The 13,680-nt window shown below is 35.1% G+C and overlaps 1 protein-coding gene across 5 annotated transcripts in view; it reads right to left on the minus strand.

Annotated features, from left to right (window-relative positions):
* The window catches only part of ZMYM4 (zinc finger MYM-type containing 4), a 136,180-nt gene that overhangs the window by 65,840 nt on the left and 56,660 nt on the right, over positions 1-13,680 (minus strand). For all 5 annotated transcript variants that reach the window (XM_037149262.2, XM_037149263.2, XM_053660312.1 and 2 more), the window contains one exon: positions 8,831-8,876. In XM_037149262.2, the coding sequence (XP_037005157.2) occupies positions 8,831-8,876 (46 nt within the window). The remainder of the gene's footprint in view (positions 1-8,830; positions 8,877-13,680) is intronic.

A 13,680-nucleotide genomic window follows, 5' to 3' on the forward strand; every position in this document is an offset into this window, starting at 1 on the left:
ATTATCTAAAACACAGAAAGTAAAGTGTTAGCAAGAATATGGAGAAACTGGAATCCTTGTGCACTGCTGGTGTGATGTAAAATGATGCAACCACTACTGAAAAATGGCATTCTTCAAGTTCTTCAAAAAATTGAAAATAGAATTACTGTATGTATCATTTCTGGGTAATATCAAGGACAAATGAAATCTGAATCTTGAAGAGGTATTTCCATGCTTACTTGCAGCATTATAAACCACCAGGATACACAGGCCCACCAAGGGATAAATTAATAAACAAAATGTGGCAAAGCCATATAATAGAGTATTATTCAGCAAGAAAAAGGAAGGAGATTCTGACATATGTTACAACAGATGAACCTTGAGGGGAAAGTTAAACTTTTGTCAAGTTTATATATAGAAATTTCAATTTTGCAAGATGAAAACATTTTAGAGATCTTTTGCACGACGATGCAAATATACTTAACACTACTAAAATGTATACTAAAAATGGGTAAATGGTAAATTTTACATTATGTGCTTTTACGATTTAAAATGAATAAAAATTGTAATGTTTATATAATAAATTAATATATTTCTGTGATAAGAGCCACATGCATCAATACAGTTAAATACCAAAAATGTATGAAAAAAAGAAAAAGTGGTAACACATACAGTATGATTCAAAAAAATACAAAATTCAGCCTGGCTGGTATAGCTCAGTGGATTGAGTGTGGGCTGTGAACCAAAGGGTCGCTGGTTTGATTCCCTGTCAGGGCACATGCCTAGATTGTGGGCCAGGCCCCCAGTGGGGACCATCTGAGAGGCCACCACACATTGCTGTTTCTCTCCCTCTCTTTCTCCATCCCTTCCCCCCTCGCTAAAAGTAAATAAAAGAAAATCTTTAAAAAACACAAAATTCATAAGCAAAATTAAAAAATATTATTAATAATGCAAATGTAGTAAAAACTATAAAGAAAGGCAAAGAAAGAGGCAAAATTCAGTACAATGGCTATTTGGAGAGAAATAAAGTTTAACTGAGGAATTGGCATCAAAGGCATGATGATAATGTACATTTTTTTAAACCTGGGTGGTAAAACCTAGGTTTTTTATTATTATTTCTTTAAATGTCTCACTTTATAAATATTATATGTTTATTTATGAGAACAGTTTTCTAAATATTCCAAGAAAACTCCAGAACAGTATATAATCAAAGTATAAAAAAACTTTTTAAAGAATGAAAGCCCTGACATTAAATTATCAAATGTTCAGGTTAAAAACATTTCTTTGGGAAAATATGACACAAAGAAAAGGAAACAAAGCAGAAAAAAATCCCTTACACTATATTATCAATAGAACTGTAGGTCCTGGCTGGTGTGGCTCAATGGATTGATGCCAGCCTGCCAATCTGAAGGTTGCTGGTTCAATTCCCAGTCAGGGCACATGCCTGGATTGTGGGCCAGGTCACTGGTTGGGGATCCACAATAAGCAAGCAACTGATGTATCACTTACATGTTGATATTTCTCTCTCTCTCTAAAAGTAAATAAGTAAAATCTTAAATGAACAAACCTTTAGGTGATGCCCTGACCAGTGTGGCTCAGTCAGTTGGGTGGCATCCCCCAAAGCAAAAGGTAACCGGTTTGATCTCAGGTCAGGGCACATGCCCGGGTTGTGCGTTCAGCCCCTAGTTGGGGCACATACAAGATCGATGTTTCTCTCTCACATCTTGTGTCTCTCCCTCTCTTTATCCCTCCCTTCCCCTCTCTCTAAAAATAAATAAGTAAAATAATTTTTTAAAAAGAACTTTAGGCAATGCATTCTAAAAGTTAAATTTTCTGAATGACTAAGTGATTGTCTATCTGTTTAAATGTATACCTGAGTCTTCTTTCAGAATTATCCTTTACTATGCTTACTGTGAATCAACTTAACAATTCTTACTGCACTATAAAACAAGCCTATAACTTGGCATAAAAATTACTTTATGAAATAGGGAGAGGATATTTATTTAACAAATTATAACTATACTATAAAGGAGCCAGTACAAATGTTAAACTTATTAAAAAGCTGCTTAAATTCAAATTTGATAGGAATTAACAAAATGCAAATTAAAGTTAACACTGATATTTCACATCCATCAGATTGCCAAACATAAAAAGCTACGATACACAGTAATGAGTATAGTTGTCCTTATGCGTTTCTGATGGAAATGGAAGCATTGAAGACTTTTTGAAAAGCAGACTAGCAACACATTAAATTTACATGTATACTCTTTATTCCACAACCTCCACTTTTTGTAACCTATCCCCAAATATAAAATTACTAATATATATAACAACACACATTAAGGATTTTTAACACATCACTGTTTATCATGGCAAAATAACAAAACAATATGAATGCCTAAAAACAAGGCAAAAAATTACTATACATCTCAATCAAGGAATGTTACACTGTAAGAGTTGGAGCCATCCCAGCTGAGGTAGAGGGATATCAAGTACACTTAAGCGAAAGAAGTAGAGAAATGTATGTATATAATAGTCCCATTTGTTAAACAAATGAAAAATAAAGACCCTCAAAATCTCTACATAGATGTTTATATATATAATGATTTTATGAACACTAAAGAAAAACATGGAAGGCTACCTATAAAGCTACTGACATGGGTTATGTGACAGTGTAAATAGGACCAATGATATGGAAAAGAGAGGCAAGGTTAAAGGAGAAGTAAAAATGTTGCTGTTAAAAAAATCACACATGATCAGATTTGTGCAGCTGTGTTTATGTATTAGAGGAAACAGTTACTGTTGTTAAAGATCCAAATACAGACCTATAGAATGATTTTTTAAAAACCATCTTCTGGTTTAGGAAAAAAATTCCTATGACAGGATTATGTGCTGTCACAGCCAACTGCATTTCCAAATATGGCTGCATCAATACCTCCCATCTACATGCTTTTCTATAATGATCTTGACCCTTCTCCTATAAAGAAGGGAGGTCTGTATCTTCTGAATCTAAGTGGGCTTGGGACTTGTTTATAATCAAGAGAATATGGTGGAAGTTATGCTGTGTGGCTTCTGAAAAGATGTATCTTCTACCTTATTTAAAAAACAGTACTGAATTACTCTTTTGCTTTTGGAGCCCTGAACCGCCATAAATAAGCCTGACTACCTGAGTCTGCCATGCTATAAGGAAGACAAGGCAATAGGGAGACCTTGTCTCCTAGGCCAGGCTAGACGTAAGTCAATAAACTTTCAGATTATTCCAAAGCCAAGCCACTGAACTTTTCAAATCTTCTCTACCAATACTCAAGACTTTGTGAGGCAAAACAAGGCATCTCCAACATACCCTTTCTGAATACATAAATCACAAAATCCATGAGCATAACAAAATTATTGTTTCATACCACTAAGTTTGAGGCAATTACTTAAGCAGAATATACCAGTAATCAACCATAATGCAATTTCAAACTATGTTTTATCTTACACAATTTAGACAGTAGGCTCTACAAAACTATGTTAATTGCCTTAAAACATAATAGTAGCCCTGGCCAGGTAGTTCACCTGGGTTGAGCATCATCCTAATATGTCACAGTTGCAGGTTCAATCCCTGGGCAGGGCACACACAAGACTCAACCAATGAATGCATAACTAAGTAAAACCATAAATTGATACATCTCTCTCTCTCCCTCTCTAATGAATAAATTTAAATTAACATTATTTAACATAATTAGGTTAAATTAAATGATCAGTAGACACCTGACTTTCATCCCTGTATCTGAGAGAACATGTCATCTAGATGGTAAAGATTTTATTTTTTAGATCTTTTCATTGGAAAATGGGTGTGCACCTGTATTTGGAATTACCTTATATTCAAGTATTTGCAACATACTTTAACTCTTTATCAGATTCTTAACTACTGATCATCCTAAACTAAAATACACATACAACTTATATCTTCTTTTCAGTGTCAAAATTTCCCTGCAACCAATCAATTTTAATAATAACAATCTTAAAATATATATATTGCTGCAAATTGTTTGTATAACTATATAATATACCTTTTAGCAATACAAAGCAAAAATTAGTTTAGTCCATTTCGTTCATTCAAAACATTATATAATTTGTTTAATCCAAAAAATTCTATGTTTATTAAACTAAAAAAATATTGAGAAAGTTAAGTATTTTTATTTAATGTCGTATCCATTTTGTACCCATTTTTATATTCCTAAAAAAGACTTTAGGCTTTGGTTTCAACATTTTCATAAAGATATTCCTTCACAATGTTGGAAGGACCCAAATAATATTCAGCAATAGACCGTGTAAACAGAAATATTTAAGTAATTCTGGGGTGAAAACAAAACAAAATCAATTCTTAACTTATCAGTTCTTTCAAAATTGAGCTGCACTGATATATGATAATTAAAACACAAACTGCCATTGATACTGCATAGGCAGACACCAAAACCTGCCATGGTTACTGATTAAAATATTTCTAAGTTACTTTACAAAGTATTCCTTTATTTCTGGCAAATAATTACTCTTAAAATTCCAATGATTCCAGTGAACTAGAGGGCAGCTCAGAAATAAGTAATGAAGGATTAACAAGGAAAAGCTTTAGAATTAGGTAAACCTACATTAAAATCCTGACTGCACCACTTGAAAGTTGAAAGATTTCTCTACACCTTACTTTTCCTCCTTAGTACAATAGAGATGTTTGTAGTATCTTCACCTAGAGAGTTGTTATGGAGGAGACTACATAACTAGTAATTATTCTCCTCCTTTTCCTTACTAAGAGATCCTTCATTTTATTATTGGCAACAATGGACTAGCTAAAGGACTACAATTTCCAGTTTTCTTTGAAGTCAGGGTAGCTAATAAGATGTAAACCAAAGTACACAAGTAGAATTGCTAGGTAAGTTCTTTAAGAGGCTGATTCTGTTGGGAAGTGGTCCTTTTTGTCCTCCCGCCTACCCCACAACAGGCTGAAGATACAGTAACCATCCTAAAACACTAGGGAATGGAAGCCACATGCTAATGATGTGACATAGAAAGCCAGAAGGCCCCTGCGTTCCTGATAACTAGAGCCATCTCATCATTTGAGCTTCTTTTATATGAAAAATAAATTTCTATTGTGTTTCTATTATACATAAGTGAATCGAATCTACTAGTTTATACAATCATTGTTAGGATTTTAAAAAGATAATAAAAGGGGGGAACCTAAAAAGTTACTTATAAATAATTGTGTATTTATTCTTACATGTTTAAATTTCAGTCACCTTCAAAGTACTCTCCATTTGATGCAATCCACCTACAGAAATGTTTTTTCCACTGCTCAGAACAGTTTTTAAACTCTTTGATTTTGATGCTTTTTCGTGCTTCTGCCTTTTTTAAATTTTACCTCTTCCACATTGGCAAAACGTTTCCCTTTGAAGACTTTTTCATCCAGGGAAACAAAACCAAAGTCATTCAGGGAAAGATCACATGAATAGGGAGGGTGAAGCATGGGGATCATGTCATTTTTGGTCAAAAACTGATGAACACTCAGCATGGCATGGGCAGGTATGATCATAAGTCAGCCATCATGAAATGGGCAAATGCACAGAAAGAGTCTTCCAAAAAAAATTCACTGAAGCCAAACATGGCTTCAACAACAATGCCAGCAGTTACACTGATACAGGCGGATTCCTAGAATACTCCCTAGCTGGGCAAGCATGTACTACAAGAGGCCCACCCTCCAGAAGATAATTCTGTGGTTTTTTTGGAATTCTTCCTCACACATGCAATTTTCCACAAATAAACCCATACACTGCAAATAATCAAATGTAAGTATCTTTTTAGTTCAAGTAACTATACTTAAAAAATCAGCAATGCTATTATTTTACCCTTGAAGTTGTCAAGTCTGTGATGTTCAATAAACTTACTCTATCGGTGAGAAAATTAATCATAGCTGAATGACTAGGTAGTTATTTAAAAGCCACTAAATAAAGTCCTTGATATAAGGAAGCAACTATCTGAATGCATTAAAAAAATGTGTTCTATTCTATCTGAATTGCTTTCAAACTTCACATTAACTGGCAACAGTTAAGGGAACATGAGTTAGGATAATTCACAGTAGCAGTCACTTTCTCTATCACCATGTATCTTATAAAACCCACAGCACAAGTTCTCTTAAAAAATGATGAACTAGAAGTTGGACAACCCTATTTGAGTTGCATGAAATGTTGAAGCCTCTTTTCTTTCAAATCCCTTTCATTGGAAACAATACATCTTTGGAAGGTCAACTCGGCTTTTTCATGCTTAAATTCCAAATTTCCCATATTCCTCACTGATGGGGTACCTGTTTATGTGCGCCAACAATTAGCTGATACTATAGTAATTTTTAAAAAATATTTTACTCATTTATTTTTAGAGAGGGGGAAAGGAGGGAGAAAGAGAGGGAGAGAAACATCAATCCGTGGTTGCCTCTCACATGGCCCCCACTAGGGACCCGGCCTGCAAACCAGGCATGTGCTCTGACTGGGAATCGACCCAGCAACCTTTGATTCTCAGCCTGTGCTCAATCCACTGAACTACACCAGCCAGGGCAATATAGTATTTTATTCAAAATTTCAAAAGGGCTATACTGTAGGAGTGGTCTTGAGGAACGAATACATGGCAGGTCTAGGAATGTACCAGATATTTTCATACATTTTTTGCATAAGAAATAGTGAATCTCCTTCTCCCTGGAGAAGCAGCCTGCCTTTGTATCTCCTAAGTAGGTTATCTATGTTACTGAATCCCCTTCACTGAGAGAGGCTATTTCCCCTTCCAAGCTGCCTCTAGAACCTTCAGTAGCCCCTTAATGAGCTGCCTCCAGAGTGTTCAACGGCCCCTTAATGATAATCTACCAGAAACAGGGAGATATAGGGTAATCTTTACCATACTATTTACATTCAACATTTGGTATAAAATACCTTGCTTGTAAACTTCCAACCTGAAAATATTTGTGGGGTTGGAGCAGAAAAGCACTAAGCACCAGAAATACAAACCCCAAATGATGGGTATAGGGAACCAAGTACAACAGCTTGGTTGCTGCTTTAAGATTCCTGCTACCACCTTAAGTTAGTTGTTATTCAACACTTTTAACAAACAAAGCCTCGAATCAAAACCTTCATAAAAAGCTATTTGATTAATTTCTATTACCAGTATACAGGCTTGAGCAAAGGCATGTCCAGAAGAAGGTAGTCAAAAACTATTTGATGAAAGTAAGTAGTAGAGGCTGAGGATATTATATCTCCTAATAGCCATGTTTTACTTTGTAACCCTATTTTCTCTGACAACAGTGATTGATTGACTGGTTCAAAGACAAACATCAGATCTAAACTAGCATAATCACAAGCTTTTCCCTAGGAACCTGAAATTTAAAATGGATATATAGCCCTGGCTGGTGTGGCTTAGTGGATTGAGTGCCAGCCTGAAAAGCAAAGGGTCGTCAGTTCAATTCCCAGTCAGGACACATGCCTGGGTTGCAGGCCAGGTCCCCAGTGGGAGCTATGCGAGACGTAACCACACATTGATGTTTTCTCCCTTTCTTTCTCCCTCCCTTGCTCTCTTAAAAAAAGGTATACAGAAAGAGTAAGTTACTGGAACATAACTGCTGTCTGGCAGCACAGGCAGAGCAGACCACTGATCTCCTCTCACTGAGTTCACTGGAGGAAATGTTCTTTACCTCCTCCTTAAATTCTGTGAAATACTCCAACATACTTCTGAAGTTTTTTCTGGATAAGCTAGCTAGAGTCTAATTTACTTTCTTGCAAGCAAGAAAAAAACTAATTAAATCCACGAAAGGTCAGTAGTGCTCATTACCTCTCGATATACAGTCTAAAAAACGGTTATCTCTCAACAGTATTAACTAAGTCCAAAGAGAAAGATGATACTCACATATCGTACTGGGAAAAGTAAACTTAAAGAACAAAAGAAATGCACATTTCCCCTAACTTAGTAATCTATATGACAAAATTTACCCTTCAAAAACAAGTACACAAATATCCTGTGATGATGATTCATTCATCAATTCTATTCTTAAAATTTACCCTACAGAAACACTTCAACAAGTAGACAAAGATGTGTATAGGAATACATACTCAATATTGCTTGTAATAATGAAAAGTCAAAAATAATATACACATGTAAAAAGAGGAAATTCATAAAATTATAATTCAGTCATGCAATAAAATACTGAGTAGCTGTTAGAAAGGATGCAAATAGGTCCAAACCTAATGACACAGAAAGATGTCTAGGCAGTTGAATGAAAAAAGCAAGAACAGATTTCATGTAATTCCCTACACATGTACATAAACCACCCCTACATATATTCACAGAAAAAAGATTGGGAAAATACATTAAATTTTTAAAACTGATTATCTTTGGAGAACAGCAAAGACAAAGGCTTTTATTTTAAGCTTTATTCGTTTTTGTATTGTAAAACTGAATGTATTACTTTTATAATTAATAAGAAACAGAGTTGCTATTTAAGAAAATGATGTACCATGGAAAAAATATAAAGAGAAAATTAAAAGACCCTGTAAACAAAGTAGAAACCTTTATTAAGTGGTATATAAACTTCTGTATACTTCACACATACACAACGTGTGGCTATATCTCAACCTTAGTAACTGTAAGAATAACATATTTACTTAAAAAAAAGAGCGAGACTTACAATCAAATTAACTTGCTGAAAATACTTATGTATCATGAGATTTAAACTAAATCAAATTGGATCATGACATTAATCAGCCCTGTTATAAATGTTCTATCTAGATTTACATATTATCTACCTAAATACATGATTGTTTTTTTCTAAAATGGTACTTACAGTTCTCTACAATTTCATCAAAAACTGCACCAGTTTTCTGCTCAAACTAAAAAAGCAAAAGAGAAAAGAGAAAATAGCATTATTATCATATTCTCCTAGCATATTTTCAGTATCCCTCCCAATTTCTCCAAGAGCTGTAATTTTCAACCCAAAGTATACAAATATACAAAATAAACAATACCAAATAGAGTAAAATAAAATACAGAATGAACAAAAGAAGTTCTCAGGCCAAAACTCATAAACTGAAAATGAAGAGATAAATGTATGCCAACTACTTTTAAAAAACTTTATTTCTAAAAAATCAATTTTCTACTACAAAATGTAAAGGATCATATATATTTATAATAATAATAAGCATAGCTAAGTAAGTGTTCTCAATAAACAATTACTGAGAATTTACTAACATGTCTTGAGAATTATATAAAACTGATTTAAAACTGAACAGAACAATCAGTATCAATAGCTTTTGGTCTTTGATTAAAGCTAGAAATCTTCTGCTCTTCAAATGAAAGTGAGTCATGTTACAGGGATGGTTGCTATTAGAATAGGTTAGGGCCTAAGACACAGGTAAAGTAAAACGTGAAATAATTTCAAACTTTTAAAACAAACACAGAGGAAAAAAAAAAGTAAAGCAGAGGCAACTCCACCCAGGAGCTAAAGACATTAGCATGTTCCATTTCTGGTTTTTAAAGGTCCCTTCACTTCAGCAAGTATGCACATTCTACCTTCCAGCTTCCCTGCCTATTACTTATCCATGAAGCAAGAACACAAGAAAGGCTGCTTTTGATAAATCTTGCTGAGTAAGCAGCATTGTTCCCTCTCTGACCCCACATACAGTGCCCTGGCAAATACCTAAGGCTCCCAGAGGGTATCCCCATTCAAGGGAGAAACATTTAAGGGAAAAAGAACAATCTAGCTGCTTACACATCTGCAGAGGAAACACAACACCTAGCTATGGTAATCACTACTATCTGATATTCATAAATGTTAAAAGACAACCAAGGATTCCAGGCTTCTGAAAGAAATTAACTATTGTGAAAGAGAAAGTACAAGATGAATAAACAGAACCACCACTCCAGAAAAAAATAATAATTAACAGAAAAGAAACTTCTACAAAGTATTATAAGTGGAATCTTGAGATGCCAGAGGCGCTATAGATGCCAATAACTCAACATGGATGGCCATGAAAAGGAAAAATGAGAAAACACTTGGGAACAAGTAAGTAACAAAAATTTTCTCAGACAGACTACTTATAAAGTTCTCAATCAGTTCCAAAAAAACCAAGAACAACAAAAACAAAAAGTCAAAAAGTTGGAAAAGATATTTTACATGACATGGAAGACTGAGTCAATAGGTCTAACAGTAATTTCAGAGGCATCCCCTAAAGAAAGAACAATTGAGAGGTGAAATAAAATAAAATTCCCCTAAACTAAAAATATGAATATTTGCGATAGAATGGGCCCACCAAATATCAAAGAGGAAATGAAAAAAACAAAAGGATATATCCTGATGAAATTTCAGAATTCCAAAAGAAAACAAAAGGAAGAACAAAGAAAACTGTAGTGCAGATGATTAATAAAACACATTAACCTAAGTTAATTCAACTATATAAACACTAAAAAGGAGAGAAATAGTAATGACTACTCTACCTACCAAACCATTTAATGAGTTATGCTTCACAAAGAAATGAAAATAGGAGATTAACTCTTCAAAGCAAATTATGAAAGCACTTCCCTGCACTAAGAGGTACCCAAGTGTGTAAAAATAATGTACTTTACAATACTGTTCCTAGACATAGATGGTGCTCAACCAAGGAAACTACACTCTTACTCAATATTATAGGGAAAAAATTGGTACTGATAATATTACTAAGGGTGGTATATCTACAAGTGACTTAAAGGGCTTTTCTTAGATAATCTGGACTATGTAACATTTCATCTTGTGAGCTGATTATAAAACCTAACTCCTCACTAAGGTAATACTGTGCCATATAAGACCCAAGAACTAGACTGATACCACACCTCTCTGCAAGCTGGAAAACAAAAGATCACTGACTTACATGTTGTAAAAGGAGAAAAACTGATTTGGAATTTAAACCACTCAAATTGTATTATGAAAAATATTTAAGAAAATAAACATGAGACTTCCAGCCAAGATAGAGGAGTAGGTAGATACACTTTACCTCCTTGCACAACCAAAAGGACAACAAATTTAAAACGAAAAATAACCAGAACTGCCAGAAAAATCGAACTGTACGAAGTCTGACAACCAAGGAGTTAAATGAAAAACATTCATCTAGACTGGTAGCAGGGGTGGAGATGGGCAGCCAGGGTGGAGATGACTCATTGCAAGGCAGTGGCTAAAGGACCCAAGTGGGCAGGGCTGTGACCAGTACTCTAGGAGGTCTCACATTTGCAATGTGGATAAACCGGGAGAAATAACTGGGTAGTGAGACAGTCAGAGTAACCAAGGGTTCCAGCAAGGGGACATAAAACCTCAAAACCTCTGGCTGTAAAAAACTCTGGGCAAACTGCAAGTCAGGAGAAACTTCCAGCCTCATAGGAGAGAGAGTTCACTGGAGACCCACAGGGTTCTAGAATGTACACAAGCCCACACACCCGTGAAGCAGCACCAGAAGGGTCCAATTTGCTTGTGGGTAGTGGGGGAAGTGACTGAAAGCTGGCTGACAGCTGAGCAAGTGGCCTTCTTCCCTCTCTGACCCCTCCCCAACATACAGCTTCACAACACTGCAATGCTGGTTATCTAGCCCTGGTGAGATGCTTAAGAATCTTCCCCTAAAAACCTAAGAGACAAACAGAGACCCAGAAATATGGCCCAAATAAAAGAACAGATCAAAGTTCCAAAAACAGAACTAAGCGATGAAGAGACAGACAACCTATCAGATGCACACTCCAAAACAATGGTAATCAGATGCTCACAGAAATGGTTCAGTATGAAAAAAGTGAAGGCTATGTAAAGTGAAATAAAGAAAAATATTCAGGAAACCAACAGTGAAGGGAAGGAAATCAGAACTCAAATCAATGATATGGACCAGAAGAAATAAACATTCAACCAGAACAGAATGAAGAAATGAGAATTCAAAAAATTAAGGAAAGGCTTAGGAACCTCCAGAACAACTTTAAACGTTCCAACATTCATATCACAGGGGCACCAAAAGGAGAAGACAAAGAACAAGAAATTGAAAACTTAATTGAACAAATAATGAAGGAGAACTTCCCCAATCTGGCAAAGGAAATAGACTTCCAGGAAGCTCAGAGAGTCCCAAAAAAGTTAGACCCAAGGAAGCACACACCAAGGCACATCATAATTACAATACCCAAGGTTAAAGGAGAGAATCTTAAAAGCAAGAGAAAAGGAGACAGTTACCTACAAAGGAGTTCCCATAAGACTTTTGGCTGATTTCTCAAAAGAAACCTTACAGGTAAGAAGGGGCTGGAAAGAAGTATTCCAAGTCATGAAAGGCAAGGACCTACATCCAAGATTGCTCTATCCAGCAAAGCTTTCATTTAGATGGGAGGGCAGATAAAGTGCTTCCCAGATAAGGTCAAGTTAAAAGAGTTCATCATCACCTAGCCTTCAGTATATGAAATGATAAAGGGACTTCTCTAAGAAAAATGATGATCTAAAATATGCACAGTTAACCGACAACAAACACAACTATCAACAACTGAACCTAAAAACAAAAACTAAGCAAACAACTAGAAAAAGAATCACAGAAATGGAGATCACATGGAGGGTTATCATAAAGGGAGAGGGGGAAGAATGTGGGGAAAAGGTCCAGGGAATAAGAAGCACAAATGGTAGGTACAAAATAGACAGGAGGAGGTTAAGAACAGCATAGGAAATAGAGAAGCCAAAGAATTTATATGGTGCAACCCATGGACATGAACTAATAATTGGGGGGGGGGTGCTGGTGGGAGAGGGGGTACAGGGCAGAAGAAAATAAAGGGGAGAAAAAAATGAGACAACTGTAATACCAAAAAGTATACTTTAAAAAAATAAAATGAAATACATTAAAATTATGAGTACAACAAATAGGTACACCTGGTTATGACTCAGAAGAAATTAAGAAATCTAGATGAGAAGAATATCAGGCACCACTACATACTTCAGTAGACACTCTTTTGAGTGGTAAAAATTCCAGGATGAAATTTCCTTCTTTGGTTTAAAATGAAACCCTGTTTCCCTCCCTGACCCACCCTACCTCTCAAATAGAAAACAAAATACAAAAGACTAAAACATTGCCTCTTGATGCCAAACCATTTATATGCTTGTTGACAAATAAGACTTAATATCATCCACCAAATCTCTTCTGTTGACACTGGACACACATTTCAAAACCAAAGGGACTAAACAGATTAGTGGCTGCTGATTTTGATGGGTGTAGTGGGGGAGAATAATTGCTAATGGGTACAGGATTTCTTTTTGGGGGTAATAAAAACATTCTAAAATTGATTGTGGTTGTACAAATGTAAAAATACTAAAAATTACTGAATTATGCATTTTAAATAGGAAAACTGCATAGTATATGAATTATATCTCTACAACAAAGCTGTTTAAAAACACAGAAAAATACAGATGACCCTCAAGGAATGAGGATTTGAACTACATGGGTCCACTTACACATGGATTTCTTTTCAATGAATACTGAAGTTATTCTCCTTTCCTTATGATTTTATTAGCAACATGTTTTTCTAGCTTACTTTAGTCTAAGAACACAATATATAATTTGTATAACATTAAATGTGTGTTAATCAACTGTTTATGTTATCAGTAAGGCTTCCAATCAATACTAGACTATTAGTTATGTTTTAGGGGAGTCGAACATT

Source organism: Artibeus jamaicensis, unplaced genomic scaffold (assembly GCF_021234435.1).
Source record: "Artibeus jamaicensis isolate MK-2021 breed Jamaican fruit bat unplaced genomic scaffold, CSHL_Jam_final scaffold_847, whole genome shotgun sequence".
Taxonomy (NCBI): Eukaryota; Metazoa; Chordata; class Mammalia; order Chiroptera; family Phyllostomidae; genus Artibeus; species Artibeus jamaicensis.